This window comes from Felis catus, chromosome C1, assembly GCF_018350175.1.
Source record: "Felis catus isolate Fca126 chromosome C1, F.catus_Fca126_mat1.0, whole genome shotgun sequence".
NCBI lineage: Eukaryota > Metazoa > Chordata > Mammalia > Carnivora > Felidae > Felis > Felis catus.
Window position 1 is genome coordinate 185,362,530 of NC_058375.1, and position 24,222 is coordinate 185,386,751.

Here is a 24,222-nt window from a genome sequence, read left to right on the forward strand (position 1 = left end):
AACACTGAAACAAATTCTACCAAGTAAGCCAAGCAAGGACAGGCTCTACCAGAGGATTGGGAGAGAAAGGAGTGAGGGCTGGCAACTATCCTAGTGCAAATGTATTAGAAAAACAAAACAATTTACTTTCTCTACAACCTCATTCTCCCTTCCCTCTCCTTTTGTCTCTCCCTTTCTCTCTATCTCTATTTCTATCACACACATGTACACACACACACATACACCGAGTCACACACACAAGAAGAAACCTCAATGTTAACCCCCAGTATTAACTTCTAGACACTTCCTCCCACTCTAACACAATAGAGACAACTCTGAGCACCAAGACTGTGGCAGGAAACAGAAAGGAAGAATAGGGTGCCCCTCACCTCCTTCTTGGGGTCCCAGGCAAAATTTCAAGATGGATCAAGAGCGTCTTTCTTACCGTCCTCTTCTCTGTCCCTGCTGTCCCCTCCCAGGCACCCGACCTCCTGAGCCGTGGTAACCAGAGGCTCCACATTCCACCACTCCACTCCAGCCTCCCAATCCCCCAGGGGCTGAGCTCGAAAATTCCAAAGAGATTAATAGATAAAAAGATGCTACACTTTGCTATTTGAATGGTTTAGCAGTCCTTTAATCTCCTTAGATATATTTTCATTGTAAAATGAAACACATTGTATCCCACATTAACTTCTAATGGAAAGAATTTCAGGTGATGCAATTAAAAAAACAAAACAAAACAAAACATGTTTTCACCAGTCTTGGCATTGTGGGGGTGGGAGGGGAAGAAAAAATATTTGGGGGCAACGGCGCCATCCACAGATGGACTGGAGATCCTCTGGGCTCCCCTAAACTGCTTTACTTTCCAAAGTTCCTCTCTGACCCTTGCTTGTGAGCAAAGATTCTCGGAAGGATTAATTCATTTGCCATTGCTGTTGGTTTTCTTTCTTCAGTCTCTCTAAAGAGGAAGCAAGAGCTGACAGAGGTGGGTGACCTGTGTGGTTCAAAGGTGGAGGAACACAGTTAATCCTACAATGCTGGAGAAGGCAACATTTGCCTAATAATTACTCTATGGGCAAATGAAGCCATATATGCAGAAATTTGATTTCATGTTCATCCATGACCCAGTTGTTTGTAACTCAAGGCTAAGCCTCCAAATAAAAGTTTCAACCATAGAGCTCCTTGATGCCTCTCTCCCCTTGGGGAAGTAGGGTGAGGAGGTAAGACTATCAAGAAATACTGTATTCTCAGAATCCCATCTAGTTACACCAGACACTACCTTGCAGCCCCTGAGGCAGATCTTAACTCTGGAAGATAAGAACAAAAATAGGCCAGGGGTGGGGAGGCCGCGTGAACTCTAGTCCTCTGTTCCTTACCACCCCAAATGCTCAAGCTAAGCTTCAAGCGGTAGGGGAAAGAGCCGGGTTCTGGTCTCCCAGGCCTGTCCCCAGACTGAGAGATCGCAACTCGACCTGAAGTCAGACCTAAAGTCTGCAGGAGAAACCCCACATCTCTCAATACTCTTCATTTATAGAAATGTGGTAGCAGGATCAGGTTGGCCAGGCAGTTTGCAAAACAGGATTTCACAGGCACACAGAGGCACAGTGTGGCTACTTATCTAAACAAAAAAGCCTGAGCTACACCTGGGAACTGGGCCATAGCAAGCCTGACCCAAGGAACTAAATTCCCTGATGTCGGGAATGTCCAGTTAGAGTGAATGAGAGGCCTGCCTTTGCGTTCTCCAACATGGGCTGCATTTAGATAAGTCTTCTTCACTCCCTCACTCCCCACTCCACCCCTGAGCCTGTCTTATAGCCAAGTCCAAAATAAATGTTAGTTCAGTTCAACAAAAACGCTAATTCTAGCTAGAGGTTAATAACCACCATTAACAGGCAATGTCAGTTCTGGCTTTTTCCTGTGACTTCCCAGCTGAGTCTATCACATCACTGTAGCTCACTGCACCACAGTGAGCATCGGCGTGCAAGAGAGCTTTCTAAGAAACAATCCACACAAGTGGCCTTAGGAGCTTGCTCCATGTTCTCAAGGGGGAAGTGCACCAGACCTCAGGGCTGTGTGCAACCACTGTGGACAGACATTGTTAGTTTATCACTAGGAAGGCATCACAGTCCATTGGTGTAAGACTCAAGTGGCTAGCAGCACTGTGCGCTGTGACTGTACATATCCTGGGACCCTGGGGGTCTTACCTGCTATCCTACATGTCCTGCATGGAAGGACTGCAATATCTTTTCTAAATTAGAGCCACAAAATGTTTGGTGATCGTGAATTAAGAAAAAAAAATTTTTTTTTTCTTTTAAGAAAAAAGTAGAATCTGTAAGTTTGATTATCACGGAAGAGTTCAAACACTGTTTGAATGTTAAACATTGTTTAAGTATCTTGTAGTTCAAAGCTAAATTTTTAAAGTTCTTTTCACAGTGGGTTATAAATGCATGTATTAAGTCTCGAGACTCGATGCCATGTTAAAACGACTATACTATAACTCATTAAGATTTTTGTCCTTCGTTGTATAAAATTTTATTCTAGAAGTTTCTGAGAAGATAATATTTCAGATAGTATTTAAGAGGAGATGTATTTGCTATTCCCCTCATTCTCATTATCCTTTCTGGAAAAGCTATTTGCAACTCAGAGTCCCAAAAGTCAGAAAAAGAATCAATAAAAATTGCCTTCATAGTAACCATTGCTTCCTCATCTCAGGTTTTGAGCTTTGCCTAAATGTTGTTCTATCTAATTTAACAATTAAAATAAAAAATCTTTGATTGATTTCTCCAGTGTAGTGTTAAGGAAAGGTTAACTGTACTGAGGTTCGCTAGCAAGAAATTAATAAAGGAATCAAGCACTCAGCTCTCAATAAGACAAGACTACCCAGATTTCTAGTGGGAATATTTCATAGCACAAGCATGTTTTCTTTGGGGAGTTTAACGCACCAAAATTATTAAAAATTGAGATCAAACACTGGTGCAAAACCCCAAAGGAAATCATACTAGAGTGGAGAGATTTTTATCAAATAAAAACCTGAAAAGGTGAAGTTTTTATAGTAAAAAATAAAAGGCCTTCTCCTTACAAAAGGAAATCCTACTATGTTTAGCGATCAAACAGCAAAACATGTATGGATGTCTAATGTGTAAAAATCATCACTGTGAAGTGAATGCAGATTTCACAAAGCCAAGCTTCAACAGACAAGCAGCCATCACCTAGACTAAAAGCCACTCTCATTCTTGTACCCAATAAATGTATCCACCGAGAGGTAACAGCAACCAAGCCCTGGAAAGGACTAACACTGGGGAAAGAAAAAGAAAAGAACACAAGGAGAGAGCAAGAAAGTCAAAAGCATAGTGTGTATTCTGCAGTTCCCTAAGGGTACACTGAGATGTCTGGATTGCAATACATAGGATATTATTATTGTGACTGAGATGAAGTTAATAAAACCCAGCATACAGACTGGGGAAACTCAGGTCCCCACTGATGGAATACTTCCCAGACAAGATATTTTAGGTATATATGTACCTCTGCAATTTACAGCAATCACTTAAACGAGAAAAAGAGAACAGAGAAAACTCATATATTATTTTTTCACTTTATGAGTCTAAGACATCCCCTTTGTAATTTATATAATTTCCAAGAGAAAATATTAAATTTAATATTTAAAAACCTAAAGAGATCACTTAAGCCACAACATATAAATCCATGAAGATCTTATTGTCATCCTTAATGTTATCCAAATGGTATCATCCAGCCATAGGAGGGATGTTATTCTGCTTTTAACAATCTTTGAGAAGTGTCATCCAAGCCCAAAGTGATTTTCCTCCCAGGGGAAGAAAAAAAAAAAAAAAAAGATAAATGATAAATCACAAAGGACAATACAACTTTCTACCTTCATTAAAGCAAAAGACCCTGGTAGAGTAGTGCACCTTTTTAAATCTGGGGTAATCCCAGGTATGAAACATCTCAGTCTCAACGATTCCACTTCTAGATCCCCTGGATTCGTAATTTCTTTAACTCTCAAATAACTTGAGCCACAAAATCAAGCATATTTATGTAGCCTCTGCCCCACCCCGAAAAGGCCACAGTTTCAAAGCAGACCCAATCTCACAAACTCAACACGAAATAACAGAAGGACAAGTCTTAAGATTTTTTTTTCAAAATCCACATTAAAGGAGAAAGGGGCTCCTTCTGCGGTGAACTCCAGTGTGGCCATGGTGCCCTGCCTGTCATGTAAGAGCGGCCACTTTATCTTGGTACCACCACTGCCCGCATCTACATGAAGATGAAAGAAACTGTACCTAACAGTTCCCGTGAATATACATGCATCTCTTTATTTTGTTAACAGAAGTAAGATGGACAAATGATATGTTTTCAACGAGCAAGCCTGTGTTTATTATATATCTGAAAGGCTGGCGACAACAAAGACGACTTCGCGAGTTCTATCAAAGGGAAAAGAGAGCTGGACCCCAGAGGCTTTCCTTGGGTAAAGAGAACTGTCTCCCTCAAACTTGTTTTCCAGCTATACATCAATCTTCAATATAATTATGTTTGACAGAATATAAGCTCTTGGCAGTTAACTTGTTTACAATAAACGCTTAGTTTGGGTACATGGACTGTATTTCGGTTTTATAAATATCAAACACAAACCTACAACAGTTCCATTATGGGGCTGAGAATTATTTTGCTATAAATCTTTTTATTGGGGGGCCAAGGGAATTACTTTGCAGCTTGTTTTCCACTAACCACTTGGAATAGTGTGAAAAGAGGTACATTTATACTCTGACCCTGTGCTAATTGGAATTCTATACATTTCCATGGGAGAGCATACAGTATCAGTCCTGAACATGCAGGTTGCCCCCCAACCCCGACATTGTTGTCATGATGGTAAAAAAAAAAAAAAAAAAATACACATGCAAGCAAAATGGTTCCTGCTATAGTTTTCGTACAGTTCTGATTCTCCTCAAAGTCTCTTGGGAACTAATGGCCATTTGTGACAGCACTGGCAGGCCTTCAGTGGTGAGCTCCAGTTTGGGGGGGTTTATAAGTTAGCTGTAAAAATGTGCTTAAGGCCCAAACTGACTATATGAATGGGCCTGTAAAAAGAGTTAGTTTTGCTGAATGTTACCTGGAGATTCATTTGAGAAGGGAAAAAAAAAAAAAAAAAAAAAAATCAGGATCACCTTATTTACTCTTGTAAAGTGCCTTTACTTGGGTCTTAAATGTGTGTATAACTTACTTACAGAGAACAATTTGCTCCTCTTATACCCCCTCGAAAATAAAGGGTGTTCAGTCTTCTAATACCACACCTGCCACATCTATAGCACAAAACCTTGTCTGAATGGAGCCTGGGAAGCTGAACGCCAGACAAAGCTTCAGGGGTACCCTGGCTTAGCCCCACTCTGTGAACACTCTTCTCCAGCATGCACCTTCACTAGCATGCAGCATGCCTTCTGGGGTTCAGATGAGGACGATTCGTCCTTGCAGAGTTTCCTCACTTGTTTCTAATTTCACAATGACCTTGTAATCAGATTCCTATAATAGTTCAACTCTAATACGGTACTAATGTTCAGAAAATACTCATTTTTAGTTTTCCAAAATACCTACTACTGGGGAATTCAGGCACTTTATTGTTTGACGGTGAGATTCCAACTTCTTTCCTTCTAGTCAATGCTACAATTTCAGGTGACATAAAATAAAGAATTTTTTTGTCTCTCCCCTTCTGATAAAGACCTGAAACTGATTTATAAGTTTCAAGAGTCATCAAATAGGATTTTATTAAAAATTTTACCATATAACTTTCATACATGAGAAAGAGAAAGAGGAAAAATATTTTCATTGCATTATCAGCCCCACAGGTCTTTCTTGTTAATATCAAAAGCACTAGTTTACAGTGTGAACTAATGGAAAATTGTTAAATTCACCTAAAATAATCAATCTTTTTTTTTTTATTATTTAAATAAGCCCTTTTAAGACTTTGACTATTTAACTGCTATTTACTCGGGGAAGGGGAGACATGGAGAAGGAGACTGTACAAAAAAAGAAAAAAACTTTTTTAATTGTACAACAAAAATTCCCTCCAAGGCAAAAAGACATTATGCCAAGTTCCACCCAGAATTAATGTTTAGGTTTAAATTATAAAGTCCAGAAAAAAACAGAACCACTAATAGACCCTTAAAGCTCGTGGCATTCGTCGCCGCTGTTAGGTTATGTAGATGCTAAAATTGAAAAACCCTTTGCTGACAAAAGTATTTTAATGAAGGTGCTATTAAGTAGACTCTCTGAACTGAATTTAAACAAAACAAAACAACAACAAAAAAGCCTTTTGAGCTGTTTGATATAAATTCCACTCTAAAGGGGATTATGCTTGGGACAGTTCTGGGATTATGAGACCTCCACCAGTAAGGGTTTACTGCCTATCTTATTCCTTTCATTTTAACATTCTCAGAAAGATTTTTAAATATTGAACCCAAGAAAATTCTTAGCTACAGATCAAAGAAATGTTCTCCTCTAACTCTGTTAAGGTTGTCCAAACTTTGGGCTCCAAATACTCTGATGGCCAACATTGTTTGTGGTTTTAGTATCCCCGCAACGAGGAGGGGTTAACTCCACTGTCTGGCTAAGTCCACTGTCATCACCAAAGTTGCCAGAAGCTCACAGTTTCTATGAATAGAGTAAGAAATACAGCCCAGAGTGAAAGAAAACTAGCCACTGATTTTGGCTGCTGCCGGCCAGCTCACTCTGAGTTGCCAGAAGCTCCACTCTGGGGAAAGAGGCAGGGAGGCTGAGCAGTGTGAAGGATCATGGACTTAATAATGGTTCCGATGATGGCCAATGGAGGCCAGAGCCTATATATCTCAAGTGACAGTCTATGCTGTCTGAGTGAATGTCAGTGATGTGTACACATGGAAACTCAGGGTCCCCCCACCGACCCCATGTGTGCTGAGAAGAAATAAGGGTGCTCATTATTCACCTTCATCTCTCTCTCCCCCTTCAGCCTGGTTATGCCTTCCAGAGGAGGAACAGCAGGTCCAGGATCACACCTAACCTTTACCAGGGAGAGCTCCGTCGTCGGAGAAACAGTCATCATGTTTGTCTTTCATTTACAGAGGTTTAAAAGAAAGGTGGGGGAAGGGAGTTATACCTCAGGTAGAATATAAGAAAATGTGATTGCCCTTCTCAAACTGCATATAAAGACAAAATCAATGAGCACTTTTAATTGTCTCCTGAGCAACCACCTCCCAGGGGCTCCTTTAGGAACTTCCCAGGGAGGAGAAAGAACAAAATGGTCTCTCCCAAAACAGATTTTAGCTAATAAACACAGCAAAGTAAGTGAAAAGCATTTCAGTTATTCTGCATCCTCTCCAAGACTAAAAATTTGTACATTGTGTGACAGGTCCACCTCATTTTTCTTAATGATGTTTTTATTATTCTTTCACTCAATTAAAGCAGAAATGGATATTGCATCTTCTGACTGTATAATTGTTATTGTAATCTGTTTTCGATCACTGCTTGGGAAATGGGTCCAAAACAACATAAACTCTCCACTGCCTCAGAAGGCAAGTCATTTTCTTTTACTACGACACTTAAAGAGACATTTATCATGCTGCTCTGTTCACATCTTTGGATTATGATAAAAGAAAGTTCTTGTTCTGTTAACCAAAAAAATATAATGTTTTGAAAACACTGCTATGTAAACAGTTTTGACATGAATGCTTTTTCCTAATAAACTATCAATTTTGCCTTTCCTTATACATATAAAGAATTGGAACAAATGCAATAAAAATATGCAATTTTAACACAGGGACCAATCAGGAAATTTGAAAATCAATCATATTCAGTTATAAAAGAACTGATACACTCGTTTTCCAGCCAAATAGAAAAACAAGTAAAAAACAAATTTTTTTAAAGAAAGAAAAAGATATCTCTGCTTAATGTGATGAAATTAAAATTGTTTCTATGAAAAATGCAAATCACCTCTGTTAAATCTTAGTGCTTTGGAAACACTTGCTCTAACCAGAGTCTTATTAATTTTTTTTTTTCATATCTGTGTAAGTCTTCAACACATAAAGTCTCTGAGCTGCTGGGCACATTTCAGTAACTGTGTAACCATAAGTGGGCACCAAACAGTCTGGTGTGAAATGCATACTTTTGATAAGCTTCAGTGTTTCCTCTGAACTTTCTAATCTTTGTTGTTATGTTAAATGCTATCGTTTAATAACCCACTGTGCTAAGACAGAACTCCATTCCAATGATAAGACAACTAGTGAAGGGCAGATCCAAATTTGCCTTATACCGTGAGCAACTAAAATTGAAATCTACTTCCCTTAGAGTTTTACTATCCTAATGTGTCATAACCACAAATAAAGAACATTCTTCGTACGATATGACTGCCCTAATTTGCTGATAACTTCATTGCAAGGTTCAAATTCTTGAAATTTCTATTAATGCTTTTTTTCTTCATCTTAAGCATTTGCCAAACTAGTAACTAAAATATTCACTAGTTTATTTTTTAAGTTTTAAAGGTACACACATCAGTGAAAATGGAAAAAATACATCCCATAAACCCCACTGCCATAATTATATGTCTAAGGCAATTTACTCCATATTAGGTCGTTTTTACCTAGTTTTTAAAAAAAAAAAAAATCTGGGAGAAGTAAAACTTTGTAGGTGAGAAGAGAAAGACAGAAGTGGTGGAAGACAATTTCTGATGCAGGCTTTCACTTAATTATACTGATTTTGCCACAATTTTTAAAATCACTTGCTATTAAACAGCAAAACAATTCTGCTAATTGAAAACAACAACAACAACAAAATTACAGAGATACAGTTCCATGCTTTTGAAAACTCCACCATGGAACATTTTTACATAAACACTGTATAGCATGAAGTGCTTGTGAGGCTTGTTTCATGCAAAAGAAGAAAATAAATGTTTGGCTGATCACTGACAATACGGGAACCAATGTGACTTCAGAAAATGGAAAATAACATGCTATAGGGGCTCCGTCTGTGCCTTTTTGGAAGTCTGTAAGTACTCAACTGGCTTTTGTTTTAACTCATACCTCAATTCCTCTCAGGGCCGTCTACTTGGACTTTGAAATATCTATCGCGTTACCCGTAAGTAGTAGGATGATGAATCCTTTGTATATAAAAATCCATTTTTAACACATAGACATTCTCAAACCTCTATTGCACTTTAAAATAAAAGGAATTCACAACTCTCTTTACTGGCACCCTAAATTAATGCTAGAGAGCAGTGGTGATTGGAAGTGAGAAAGGCCCCACACAATCAAAGTCAGCAGAGGGAAATCACTCATTTTAAAATCACTATAAAGAAAAGAATGGAAGCAAAAAAGGCTAACTCTCTTCATTTGTTGAGCTACGCATAAAGGTCTTCTACTTGAAACCATTTTCACTTGTTTCTCTTTTTCCTTTCCCTTTCTTTCTTTCTTTCTTTCTTTCTTTCTTTCTTTCTTTCTTTCTTTCTTTCTTTCTTTCTTTCTTTCTTTCTTAAAAAATAATGAGTTAAAATGTATGGGTTAGATCCAATATTTCACTGCTGTTCTTACTCTTGGGGAGTAGGGGGTGGGGTGGGGAACGTGCTGCCAAAGCTTCTGAAAAGAGAGTTTGGGCTGCTAATTTTCCGTTCACAAAATCTAAATTCCCCTTATGCATCTCACACAACTCATGAAATAATATGAAACAGTATTATATCACTGCAAATTGAGACATTTTTATCAAAATAAAGAGTGATGATGCCAACATTTCATTTGTCATTCCCCACTTGTCACTTTTCACTGACAAACTGTTACACATACAACTTTTGTCAAATGCTCCATCTTTAAATATGTTCCAAAATGCCATTGTATCTCAGCACTCTTATAAGGAAGACAGCAAAAACCACTATGTTACCACACACTAGTTACATAGGTTTAAAAAAAAAAAAAAAACCCTACTTATTAAATAAAAGATAGAGGATTTTTATTAATTTACATGCTATGTGGGATAAAGTTTAGATTCCTGAAAAAAAAAACAAAAACAAATTATGAACGTATTTTATTTACCTAATGTGAGATTATTAGTTACAAGAAACTTTGTTAATGGTGAAGAATAGGTTCCTTTTTAGCAACAGAAACCTAAACTCTCTAAAATGACCTAAAAAATAATAGAGTTTAGAACTCATCTAGCCCTGTTAATGTCTTTTTTACAAATGCATGTAAAGTCTCTACACTGAAGTCTCTTTTCAAAAAAAGAAAACTAAAGGTTTTAAATTATCAAAGTAGAACCACTACACTTGACTGCTTATGAGATATATTTTGCCAGATATACCAAATAATTACCCTGCCTTTCCTGGACTAAAACTGGTTTCCATATTCTTAAAATAATTCAAATTCATATTCCTAGACCTCTAATAAATGATAAGTCTTTTTATATATACATAAATATAATATATATACAAGATATCTAAGACGTACAGACTGATTCTACTAGTCACAACCCCCTGGGAAAAGATTATATTGCTTATTTTCTACAGGGGTTAAAAAACAAATGTCTTAAGGGACATCTATGTAGTTCCAACACACACACACATACACACACACATTTCATTGCAGATGATCTTGAATATATAATGGTCAGTGGGTTTCTGCTGATGGAACACAAGGCTTCCAAAATTACTTGAAACATCAAATTATGCTCAGGACTTTGAGGGGCGGATACCCTATGTTCTGTTTAATGTGTATGTTCCATTGCATATATTTTTTTAACCAAGTATATCTTTATTTTAATAACAGGCCAAGGACTAAAAACACTTTAGAAAAGGGCTATTTTTCTACCTCAGCAAAACTACAGAGGACATGCTAGATTGTTGGATGACCCCAAAGCCTAAGTTCATTCTATTTAAAAGATCTCAAACCCTTAAAAAAAAAAAAAAAAAAAAAAAAAAAAGTAGAATGTAAAAGGGAAATACAATCTTTTCTCTTTGGAAGTAATAACATGAGGCCTCCCTACAAGCAAAATGGTGTTCATCCTTGGCTAAAATGAATTTAATGGGTTTTCGTCATTTTACCCAGGTTGACAATATGTGTCTAAATTTCCAAGTATTTTATACATTTCAATACATCAATATCTATACTCTTTCATAGCTGTACTCCCCTCAAAGAGTAAAATGTCTGCCTACACTGCTAATATGGTGACTGCACCTGACCTGAACTGCATTTCTTTTAATCTAAAAGGAAATGTTCCACATGTAGACAATTAAACTAACTGTTGTTGTAGACAATGTTCAGCTCTAAATGAGGCCCTGCCCAACAATCGTGATCACATTTGCTTCCCTATTTGAATACATCAGTGTGTATTGCATAATGATTTTTTTCCCCTTGTAACAAGACAGTTATGTTCTTCAAAGGGCTGCCTATTAGCAAGAAGAATAGGCCTACTTTGGGTCAACTAGTTATAAGACAACTTTAACAGGCAATTCCTCAACAAGATTAAATCATGATTTTAAAAACAAATTATTTTTCAGGAAAAAAAAAAAAGGAAATTTTTTCAAAAAACAGCAACTATCTCTAAAAGATATTCATGGTGTTCAAACATTTTCCCCCCAAAAGCCTAGAACATTTAACACCAAAAAAAAAAATGATCAAAATTCATAGGAAAATGAAAAATATCAAAAAGATTTCTGATGTTTAATGCCTCCTATCAGCAAATACACCATCTGGTATACTCAAGCGCTGTTCATTCAGTTTAAATAAAGCTGTCTGAAAGTTTTTCTTTAAGCCAAACATTTAAAAATGAAAATGCTTGTGTTAACAATGAATGAAGCACAATAATTTATTGCTATTAAAGCACAACTGGCCAGCGCCTTTCAGCAGTCCAGGAGGAAAGCAGAGAGCTTCGCTTCCTCTGCAAACTTGATTGGCATCACTTTCATTTTATGCTGTAGGTTTCATGGCTGAAGCATTACACACAGCAGAACCTTTTAGGTACTTATGTTAATGGTGGCAAAAAGGATCATCTGATTCTTATTTTCGTCACCCTTAATAATCTTTTCTTTTTCTAAATCTTCAAATAGATCTGTAAGTTTTAATCAACAATTTCACAAATATAAATTTCCCCACCATTAATCATCCTTTTTCAAAATCCTTATGGAGTGAATTACTAGCTGAGAGGGGACGCCAATTCTAGTAAGTGAATGTTACCCAGCAGGGATATAAAGCTGTCAACACCACGGTGCTCTTGCTTGCTCTAAACTCTCTCCCAGCCTTCCTATGTTTTTTAAAGAGATATTAGCCTTTTTTTTTTTTTTTTTTTTTTTTTTTTGCCTAGGGACTTTCTACAAAAGCTGACTGTCATACACATCTGAGCACTTATTTTATTACATACATGCTTTAAAACATAACTTAGATAAGAACAAACACATCCTAGAAGGTGTTGGAAAGACAAAGCAAAACTGATCTATGTTCTAATAGTCTTCTAAAGCTAACCACATTGTAAACAGCACACTAACTTTTAAGTCCCCTATTAAAACACAACCTTGAGGACTGTGATAGTGTATCTGCCACCTCAACTAGTCAAATCCAGACACTAAAATAATTTTTTTTAACAAACACATTCTCACCAAAAAACATACCAAACTCTCTGTCTAAAACCGTAGAATAAGGGCAACAGAATTTACTATCACAACTAAGGCATTCAGAAACATTTATTCACCTCACTGTTTATCAAAAGCAGGAAGATAAACTGCCATATTATTGGGCAACCAATTAACTTAATGATCTCCCCATTTTTAGGGGGAAAGCTTTTAAGAAAGAGAATCACTAAAGATTAACAAATGCGTCTTATCAAATTTTGAGCCCTATTTTTAAACCATCTCCATAACATTGACAAGACTGCAATATATCTGAAAATGGTAATAAATGATATAGAGCTATAAATATTTTGTAGTTGTCTATGTTTATTATATTGCTTCATAAAGAAAATTTAAACAAAAGAAGGTAGGGTGATAGAAATATAATCTATTTTATACTTAACCTGTTAAAAAAAAAAAAGTCTTTCAATGACAAAGAACTTCTAACTAGAAATGTGTTTTAAACATTTTTAAAAATTTTAAATTTTTTAAAGGCTTTGCTTTTCTCCCATCTATATACATGATTAAAAGTTACAAAGAAATGAAATTGTTACCAGCTCAACATACATTAGGAAACCACATAAACTTAAACCCCTCCAAAAATATTAACATTCAATAAAAAACTTTACACTGTCAAAATTTTATGTCCTTATATTTTAAAGTTTTCTAAATTAAAATCTTTCTAAATAATCTACTATGCTATACAGAATACAATCTTTCTCTATAATTTTTTTTAAAACCCACCATATGTAAACTCTTTTAACCACTTCACTATTAAGTATTAAACACAGTACTTACTGAGACAAGCTATTTTCACTATTTTCACATCTCTATTTTCACTTTGGAAAGCAACTAATAAGGCCTTTGATATTACTACATTAAAGCTCAGTAAAAGTGACGAAAGCAGCTTGTTGAAACAAACCTATTATTCTCTTGAAGACTTAATTTCACTTTATACCAGATTTATAATAAGTGGTCAAATGTGAATTATAGTCTCAGAAAATAAGAAACGCTACCACTATGTCACACTAAATTTAGGTATTCCTGGTCAACAAAATTAGGGAGTTTCTTTCACAGTTCAATATGATGTAGGAATAAAGAAAACACTTTTTTTTTAAGGAATCACAATTGTTAACAATTACGTTCTAAAATGTTTAGAGACTTCTTTCAATTCAGTGAATTTTAGCAGGTCTTCAGAAAGAAACCAAAAGTCTATGTCCAAGTTTTTTCTTTATGCATAAGGCCACTTTGAGAACACATCTCCTCCTCCAATGATTTCCAAGTTTTCAATCAAATAGTATCAGCACTTGTATCATCTTACACTTGGTTTTACCATATATGCTATATATTTTTCTTTCTCTTATGCATATACTAAAATATGTCACAAAGTCTGAAGTTATTGTTCCAGTCTCAAGATAACACAATAAACACAAATTTTAAAAAGTGGGTCACAGAACTATCAAGTTTTCTTTTGCTTCATCGAAGTGTATCTTTAAGCCCCTAAAAATAAAAGGTGCATAAGCCACAATCTATAGCCAAATCATTTTTTAAAGCTTTAAAAATTGTGAGAATGGGTGCTTCTCAAGGGAGATGATTAATATAAGGAACTAAGGCAAACCATTCTGAATGTCTACGGTGAAGAAATAATAATAGCAAACTAAGTAAAAATAGAAACGTGTTATTTTATAAAATGTCTTTTAACTCTTTAAAAGGGTATGGACGTTTAGACTTAAGTCTTTACTTTGAAATACAGACTATGGCTATTTAGAACATGGGGTTGGAGTTTATCACTAAGTTTTGCCATGGTTTTGTATCATTTCAGGTGTGCTCATATAAAGAATTATGTTAAGTAAGCTACTGCTGAAAATATTAGGGGGGAAACCTCTAGAAGCAAACAAGATTTAAACTAGTGATTTATCTCAAACACAAAAAAACTGCATGCCATATTGAATTGTGCATTTTGTATGCCAAAACAACTAAGCAAACAGCACATAAGCCTCAACATATTTTAATAATATTTAACTTTCTTACATATCGCTTAATAAAATTCTTTTTCCTGACCACATTAAAGGAAAGTGGTTGTTTAAGTAGTAAAATCTCCAAAAAGTTTTCTTTAAATAATATTAAATGCTTGGAAAGGTAAACAGCATGTAGCCATTAGGACTACTTTGCTATTTTTTACCTGTTCTGCTGTAATTCATAACAAACTTACAAACGCGTAGGACTTTAAACTGTTTAGAAAATGGTGACCTTAAAGCTTCTAAGGGCCTGGCAGATTTCATGATGCTTCTTTATTTCCCACTTGAACTGTGGCAGGAAATATTCCCAGTTGTTACTAATTTACCTCGAAGGACTGTCCTAACTACAAAGTAACACCAGCACTCCTGCTCCTGGGCATTAAAGACTAGTCCACAAAAGCGATCGCACCTCAACTTCATCTCTACAACAGATACTCTGAGGCAAAGCAAAAGAGTTAAATCACTAAAAAGCTCTCTAGGAAAATCTAGAAACAGTTAGCTGGCTGTGACATAAACCTGCCAACACCTCAGCACACAGTGGCAAAGTGCCCAAAAAATGCCACCCTCTGGGTAAACCACTTTCTTGTTTTAACTCTACATGAAGCTACCAGTTGCAGATGAGAGGCGACGGGGGCATTATTTGGCAACCTGGAATTCACTTCCTGTAATCCTACACCGCGACAGCGCCTAATCAACCTGAACCCTGACACCCGGGCCATTATCGCCGGGCCGCGGGGCTGCGCGCGCCTCCCCGCTCCGGGCTGTTACCTCCCACGGCCTTGGCCACGGCGCCGTTGGGCCTCCCGCGGGCTCCCATGGGGCTGCCGTTCTGCTCCAGCCGGGCCACCTTCACCGGGGGAGGCCCCTTGACGTCGGGGCTGCCGCTCCGCCGGTCGGGGCTGTCCCGCAGACACGGGCTCTCGCTCCGCCGCTCCATGCTGCTCCGACTCGGAGACAAAGTTCCCACCGGCAGGTCGCAATAAAACGCGCAGGGACCTAGGGAGGGGGCGGGGGGGAGGGAAGGGGGAGGGAAAAAAAAAGAGGGAAAACCGCTCACACACGTGATAGACGTTCAGGCCAGTGGCAGAGCGCTGCACCAAGCCACACAAACTTCCTCCCACGCTGCCCGAGGGGCCCGAGCCGGGAAGCGGGTCCCCACCTTACACTGGGCGGCCAAAGGAAGCTCGAGGTGCTGCGACACTGCCCAGTTGCTCTCCAGAAGTTAGCCCTCGGTGACGGTTACCAGGCTAGCGCCCAGGGGCGCCCAGAAGTGGCCCATTCATTGGGACAGGGTTGGCATACGCCGTTCTCAGATGAGACAGCCTCGCCGTGCGGGGGTCAGGGTTGCAGAAGAAGTGAACTTCATAAAAAGGCATCTCACCCACTCGAGGAAGGGATAGGGGATGTACACAAGTCCGTAAGAAACCGAATTAACCACATGATGAATGTGCCGTGAATGGCGGGTTAGGAGCCAAAGGCCTGCCTTAAGGACTCCTTGAATCCCTGCTTTTTATCTTTACCGAGCAAGTCTTGAGACACAAACACACTTTGCACAAAACCAACCCTCATTCCACATTAATAAGCATCCCAAAACATTTGGAGGTATTCACCAGAATATTCTCCAGAATAACCTTCATCACAATGAAGGGGGCTACAATCATTATTTTGGAATGTTCTTATCTTCTTCCGATCCTAAGTGATTTTTTAAAAAGCTCTTCAGCATAAAACACAAAAGCAAAAAGCATCTAAATTATTAGGTTAAGAAGCAACCTTCATCAACCCCAATTTAAAATTTTCTCCAAAAAGTTTTCCTCTGGGTCTCTTGGCTGGCAGCGCGCTCCTCAAGGAACCCGCAGATCTCGGCACCCCTGGATTGGGGGGGGGGGCGGCAGAAGAGGAGGAAACACCTGATGAAACTGCACTCACATTGTCACTGACATCCCCGAGAAGCAGGAACCCTGCACAACAAAGTGCGCTAGGAATCCTCGCGGGCGGTCTCGCCGTGGGAGAAGCCGCGTGTCAAGGAGACATGGTGGGGGTGGCAGAGGGGAGGTGAGAGGAGAGACGCGAAAGATGCAGAGACAGAGCGGAAGGGCTGCCCTACTCCCTCTGCTACGCTGTCCGAGAGGGCGAGCGCTGCCGGGAGGGAACTTAGCCGGACCCGGGGCTTTCCCCGAACTCTCGAGCTTGGAGTGGGAGTCCTCGCCCGGCGTACTTACTGCTCACGGTCTGTCTGTAACTTGGCTGGCTGAGGCTCTGTCCATGGAGCAAAAGTAGAGAATCCAGGGTGGAAAGTTTCTGGTGCGTCGCCTTGCAGTGTTCTCCTAGTCTTCTTTCCTCTTTACTCCTTCCCCTTTTCCTCTTTCCCAGGTCCTAACGTTTAAGGTCCTGGGTCAGGGTGTCTTCTAGTGCAGAGATGGTTGTTATGATGATGATGATTGGGGGGGGGGAGGGGGGTAGGGGGAGGAGGAGGAGAGGGAAAGGAGGGTTCCTCCAAAGGGGCACCCGAGCGAGCGGGGGAGGAGACGGCGGAGGAGGGGAAAAGAGGGAAGGAGGCTGAAAAAGCCTTTTCACACCTTCGGGAAGGAGACCCGTTCTGGAGAGAAAGGGCTGAGGACTGGGAGGAGGCGGAGGCGGGCCGGTGCTGCCGCTTCGCAGGTCTGCTAGTTCGCGAGGAGGCGCGGCCGGAGCCTTAGGGCCGGTGTCACCCAGAGCCAAGAAGGCGCAGGGACCCGGGACCGCGCGCGGGAGGAAACGCGGCGGCTGCCCAAGCTGTCACCTCCAGCCTCTCCCCTCTCGGCCGCCGCCGCCAGCAGCCGGAGCCGGACTCACTGACAAGCCGCAGAGAGAGATACACTGAGAGGGAGATGATTATTAGTTGCGTTGAGTCATCAGGCAAAGTGAGTCCTTTTGGGTTGTCCTCGGTTTCCGATTTCTCCCCCTCCCCCTTTCCGTCCCCAAATCTAGCGCCTTCAAAATAATAATTTGGGGTGGGGGTAGGGGAAGTCTCTGGGTTATTTCGGGATGGAGGTTGGGGGGGAAAGATCTAAACCCAAGCCAGACTGGTCCACCGCAATGAAGGAGGAGAGTGGGGGGCGGGGAGGAGGGCTGGGGAGGTTGCGGGGGGAGGGGGGCCCCGCCTGGCAGGAAATTAAACATCAATCAATCAATCGCTGTGAGCCCGGCGACCCAAACAGCGGCGGGGCTGCGGAGGAGGCAGAAGGGACTGGCGAGGGGCGGGTGGGAGGCAGGGAGGAGGGTAGAGAAGGAAGGGGAGAGTCGGCGGTGGCGGAGAGGTGGGGCGAGGACCGCGCGCGTCGGGCGGCAGAGGACCGATGGCAGAGAACCGAGTGCCGCGCGAGGCGGTGGCCGAGGCCGGTGGGTGCGCCCGGGTGCAGGCGGGCGCTGGGGCTCGGGTCTGGTCCTCCTCCTTGTGGCGGGTCCAGGGCGCGGCCGCCTCGCCCAGCCCCGAGGCGCACTCGTCCCGGCGCGGAGGCGGCGGCGACACGGCAGGCGCTGGTTGCCTCGTTTCCCGGCGGAGGCGCAGACCGACGCGCAGTAGGCAACCACGGCTGCCTCGGCTCCCGGTTCGGCTAACTGCGCGGAGTACTTTCGACTTTGGAGATAGGAGGGCTATCGCCTCCCCCACCCACCGCCTCCGCCCACCACCCACCGCCTCCGCCCCTCCGAGCAACTTTTCCCGATGCCTGTGAGCTCCCCCTTCGCGCAGAGCCGGCCGTCCGGGCCCGCCGCGCCGCCGCACGCGCGGGGAAGGCCGCTTCTCTCTCAGAGCCGACGCGGCTGTGGGTCCAGAACAATAGCCCGGGTGTCCTGAGTGGCAGGAGTACCAGCACTGCCCGCCGGGCTGCGGGTGGGACAGGAGAGGGGGCTGCGTGGGGGGCGCAGGGCGGGGGGCATCCCTGGATGACGTCCCTGGAGCGCTCGCAGCGCCGGCGACATCTCGAGCAGCTCAGCCCGGGCCGCCTGGAGGCCGTGACGCGGAGGCAGTGAGGGCGGTGGGGCTGCCTGTCCTCCGGCTGCGGGTCTGGGACTCCTGGGACCCCAGGCGGCTCAGGCACTAGGCTTCGAGCGCGGGCAGAGTGTGCGGTGAGGACCCGGTCTCCTCGTCCCGGGGGAGGCCGCGCGGGGGCGTCCACAGCAGGTCCCGCGAAGGTGTAACTGAGCCACAAACTTTTGCCGACTCCCGCGGCCGCAGCCGCCCGCAGCCCGACTCCAGCCGCGGTGTTCATTTAAGGTGGCGCGAGCACTAGCCGAGCAGGCCGAGCTCCGTCCGCGCTTTTGTCCCTGAGGTCCCGCTTGGGCGCGGGACCTCCTTAAAGAAAAGCACGTGGGCAGGGGCCGCGGCCCCCGCAAGCCGCCTCGGGCGCCGGCTTACACTCGCAGTCCGGACCTGTGGCGGGAAATTGAGGACGCGTCCCCGCCCGCCTTGAGGCCAGTGAAGCCCCTCTGCTGGCGGCACCGCCAATCCCTACCGCACACCTTGTGTCTCCTACCTAAACCCCCGGACCCGGAGGACTCCCAACCATCTCGCTGCCTGAGCCGCCAGTCCCCCTTAAGAAGTGTTGGCTGTACGGCGGCGCCAGAGGGCCAAACTAAATTCGTTTTTGGGAAACGCGCTCGGGTGGTAATTCTGGAAATCTTGGGCTGGTGCACAGACAGGGGGAAGCCGCGTCAGCCTAGTGTGCCCGGAGGTAGGCCGCCGTCCACTCGCCGCACCTACCCGGTGGGCGGCGTGCGCGCAGCCATTCCCTCAAAAGCAGAGGCCTGGGAGGCGGGGGAGCCTCTGGAAGAGAAAGGGTCCCAGAAACTAAACCTGCCCCGGCCTCTGTCTCAACGCCCAGATCCCAGAGAATCCCGCACCCAGGCGCCGCCCACCAAGTTCCAAAGGAGTCCTAGGCGACCCGGGAGGCTGTCGGAGCCCAGCCGAGAAAGGAAGTGAGGCTTGATAGTAAATCTTCGGGGAGCCACCCTGGGAGTTTTAGGCAGCATTTTCTTTTCCCTGCTTTTTATTCCCCAAATCCCATCTCCCCCACTTCCCTGAGCGAACGGGTTAGAGAAAATGCACAATTCGAAGTCTGTGAGAACAAAGTGGCTCGAGTAAACCAACTCGTGATAGCTAAAAGGTTTTTGGCTGCAAAGAAACAAACTGTAAGTTTGATCAACAAACTTTTTTTTTTTTTTTTAATCTGTAGTTTCACGTCGGAATGGGAAGGGGGTTTTGCAAAAAACAACTACCACTGTCAGAGTTTGAGCCCATTTTCAAAATGGGGAAAGACGCAATTCTTACAAATATCTTAACAACGATAATAATGCTGTTTCTTTCCTTACCTTGGTGTTGAACTGCAGAATCCTCCTCCGGATCAGTGTCCAGGAACTTAGAAGAAATGGTGATATTAGGACTTCAGTACTTCTGGAAAAAAAAAAAAATGCAAATGGTTTAGCCAGGATCTTTCCTGTCTGATTCGTCACTATTATTATATCTGATGATGCGAATGGTTGGAGCGATTCAATCTTAAGTCATTAATGAGCTATTTTATAAACACCACTGTCTGAAGATCTTCATTTACATTTTGCGAAGGATCACTTCGCTAACCTCACATGCTTATGTCAACAGCATGAGTAGGAGACTTCAGTCACACTCATAAACAACACAGCGGTATTGTTAATGGGTTAATATTTTATAAAGCGTAAATATTTTATTATGTTTTGAAAGGAACTATTGATTCTAAATTATTAAACCCCTGAGAAGGGTGATTTAAATAAAGTATACAATTAAGTACAATTAAATGTACATTGTGGCTAGTTTGTTTTCAGATTCTGCACCCTTTTTAAATTAATTGATTTTCTCATTAGTGGAGTTTCTTCTTGTCCGTTTTTGATAATGAACAAAGCTATCATTTTGGGCAAAAGAACTCAACACATATAAAGGTGCATTTAACATAAAGGAAAATACCAAAAACTATGGGTTATTACTTAGAAATGTATTTTGAATATTTGTAGATTTATATTTAGTGACACATTTTACAAATTTCTTTCAATTAAACAAAAGAGAATTCTAGGAAGTTTTGTGATACATGCCCCATGTGCGGGGGGTTTTTTTCCCCTTGAGTTTTGTCCCTAATAAAGGCCTTTTCTGTTTCAAATTACATAAGCTTTTTACTGCACGATTTTTGTATTGACCTAATTTCGACTGAAGTAAGCAATTATTTTCAGCATGTTTAATTTTTACAATAAGAAATTTTAAATAACGTTTTTATCTTTTGCTAAAATTTTCCACTTTTTAAAACTAAATAAATTATGATTCAAAAGTTTTGTTTGGTTTCGTTTTATATTCCTCAAGTAGTTTACTTCCAAACATTTTTTAAACAAAATCACACTCAAAAGAATTGGTTTTCATTACTTTTTTAAAAAATAATTTTATCCAAAACGCATTTGTGCACAGTTTGCTCCAGTGCTCAAACCGTAAAGTTCACGTTGGGGGACATTTTTATCCCTCAACTTGCTTCTCACTGACGTTTTTTGTCAGGAATCTACTACCACGTCTTCCCCTCTCCTCCCCCACCCCCAATTTTTTCATATGTCATTTAGTCAAAGGTTGCCTGTCTTTCATAATCACACGGAGATTTGTTATTTTAAAAATCAACGGATCTTTATGCGCTGGGCTTAAATATGCATGTTTTTTCTAATTTCCATGTTCTCCCCTTTTCTCTCTATCTCTTGTCAGGCCTTTCTTCTCCTTTTATGGCCTGCACTTTTACTGACATTTCTTGATTTCTCTCTCTCTCCACACCGAGGTTTCTACTGCGCTAGCTCTTGACTCTGGCCAACCTTCCTTCCCCAATGACCGTTCAGGACGGCCTAGGCCCGACTGCCCGGGCAGAGGGTGCCGGCTGCCCGGCATGGGACACCGGCTCTCGGCCGGACTACCCAGACCTCTGAGGGCCCAGCATCCATCACCAGGCTTCCTGGATTTCAGGTCTGGTCACCCTGGCAAGGAGGCCCTCCCGGCGTTGCGCTGCTTCTTAGAGAACACGGGGAAGTTGTGCCGCGTTTCTCCTCCATTCTCGCACACACAGGCAAAGCTCTACGGGAATTGCCAGCGTCGAAAGCCTTCTATGGCTCCTAGGAACCCACGCAGGCCTGCCTCTCCCGCCCCCCTGCGGGCCCCCCCCCCCCAACCCGGGCTTGCTCTGCTGGGGGCGAGAGGAGGGCGGGAGGGAATCGTTTCTCTCAAATGAAGCCCACACCAGTTCTGAAGCCAATTTCCGCCGCGGACTGTCCGGGGAGAGTTGGGCGACCAACATTTTCACGAACCGCATAACTGCCCCAGGCTTGGATTGGAAACTGGATGTGCCAAGGGGACTAGGGCCCGAGGCCAGAACGCCCCAGGGGAATGCGCCTAGAAGAGCAGATCAACTAGGGTGGGCTCGAGCCCTTTCCCAGACTGCTCCGGGGCGTCTGGGGACTGACCAGAGCGCAGGGGGCGGGGGACACTTACTTCGTTATCCGCACGCCTTCCTCTTTGGCATCAGAGCCGGGCAATCCCAACCCGCGCCAGGCAAAGATAAATTACTCCTGGCTCCCGCAGCAGCTCTGGGGCCTGGGCGGGGGCGGAGCGGTGCGGAAGCCGTCGGGCCGCCTAAGGTAGGGGTGGTGAAGGTCCTGCTCCCATCCTCAAAGGAACGAGTCCCTGCGGCCCGGCGGAGAGAAGCGTCCCAGGGAGAAGACTGGTTGGGGATGGGTGTTGGGCAACTAGTTTGTGTTAGATGGTGAGCTGAGCACCCAGGAGGTCGGAGGATCCGGAATCGGGAACAGACAATGCAGAGGCCCAGAGGGCGGGAGGGGACACGCGAAGGTCTGCCCTGGAGCTGCCTCAGGCGAGGACTGGGAGCTCTGAGCACTGAGGCCCCAAATGTCGGGGGTGGGAGAACGCGTCGGGGGTGGGCACCGCCTGCCCCGGGTGAGGAAAGCGAAGGGACTTGTCTTGAAGGTAAGGGAGACTTTGGTTTGGAGGTGTGGAAGTGCTTCCTCCGCGGCCGCGGGTTGAGAGGCCCGGGAAGGCGGAGGGCCTGCGGGCTCCGAGCACAACTCCAGCGACACAAGACAACGCCCCCGAGCTCTTGAATCCTTTCACTCTTTTTCAGAGTCAAGAGCTTAATAGCTGGATCTCCTGCAGCATCTCAAGGAGAGAATGACTGCCCCGCTAATCTAGTTTTTTAAAAATAGAAATCGACTTTAAACGACCAGGAACAAGGCAAGGGGGGACAACACGAAACGCTAAAGGAGCTGCGGCTGCCGCCCCGCCCCCACCCCCGGGCGGCCTGGGTTTGAGCCCGGAATCCCGCTCCAGACTCGCTGCGTTTTCTCTCTGGAAACACCGAGCGAGGAGAAAGGGGTCTGCCCCATCTCTAATCCCGGGGCCCAAGGTAGCGGCGAAGAACCCCGCGACCTCGACTCGTCCTTACGGCCCCGTCGCCCCGGACCCCGGGTCAACGCCAGGGTCCCAGACCGGAGATAAGGCATCCTCTCCCGACAGCGCCACCGCGTGGGCTGCGGCCGAAACCTGCGGCGCCCGTTCATCCCGCTGCTTTCCCGAGCCGGCCTTTCCGCGTAGCCTCAAGTCCACAGGTTAAGGATGCGGCGGGGGGAGGGGGGGTATGGGCAGGTCCCCGGCCCAGGCAAACCCGGACCACCCTACACAAGCACCCGCCCGCCAGGCAGAACCTCGGCACCCCAACCCCTTGTAATGAAAAAGCATACCTGGAAAGTCCAGGCCACGGCGCCCCACCCGCACCCCAGCCTGCAGGCTGGGCAGCCTGTGTGCTGAAATTCTCGCCCACCCCTAGCCGGGGCCAGCCAGCCCAGGAAGCCGGGCCCGAGGCGGCCCAAGCTAGCTCTAGCAGCTCCGGCGACGTTTAGCGACCTTAGGTCCGCGCTGCTCTCGAACAGCGCGGGAGAGAGCGAGAAAGCCTGCTGCGGGACCCGAGGTGCCAAGCACTTACTGGGACAGAGGACGAAGCGGGTAGTCGGTCTATTTGGCGGCCCAAAGCTGTCTGGAGTGGCGGGGACCCTAGAGGGTTTCCTGGGCTGGTGACTCGCCTGTTCTCTCCATCTCACGAAGCCCCACGGAAACCCTCTTAGTCCGTCAAGCCTTGACCCCCGAGTTAACGCCCGGGTGTCCGTGACATTGGTGTTCTGGAGCTCGGTTCTTCCCCGCCCCGCGGTGCCTTGCCTGGGGGCCCCGCGGCCAAGCCCAGCAGAGCCAGGCATCACCTCGAGCTGCCCCGGCGCTACGTCAGGATTTGAGAGTCCCCACGTCGGGCTCAGAGGACTTGAGTGGGTAGGCTGGGGCTTATTTTTAATAAATTCAACTGTTCACACGCGCGCACGCACACACAATTTGGGGACTGCCAGCTACTGAAAGGGACAACGACCCGGAAAGGTGCAAATTCACCTGGTGCCTGTCCAATTACAAAACTCCGAGCCCCGCACAAAATAGGGGTGAGCCCTGGAGGCCCGAGCAGTCACGCCTGGCGGCCATCAGCCGCACTCTTGCAGGACTCCAGCCTCGCGGCGAAA

At 44.1% G+C, this 24,222-nt stretch overlaps 1 protein-coding gene across 2 annotated transcripts in view; it reads right to left on the reverse strand.

Annotated features, from left to right (window-relative positions):
• Window positions 1-20,144, reverse strand: part of SATB2 (SATB homeobox 2) — a 191,045-nt gene extending 170,901 nt beyond the window's left edge. Inside the window, exons 1-2 of one of the 2 annotated variants that reach the window (XM_045034242.1) lie at window positions 19,972-20,144; window positions 15,391-15,618 (exon numbers count right to left, since the gene is read on the reverse strand). In XM_045034242.1, coding sequence (XP_044890177.1) covers window positions 15,391-15,559 — 169 coding nt within the window. In that variant the 5' untranslated portion in view covers window positions 15,560-15,618; window positions 19,972-20,144. Of the gene's footprint in view, window positions 1-15,390; window positions 15,619-16,841; window positions 18,230-19,971 lie in introns of those variants that run through there. The other variant, XM_045034241.1, reaches the window with a different exon arrangement.
• Between the last annotated feature and the right edge of the window lie 4,078 nt (window positions 20,145-24,222).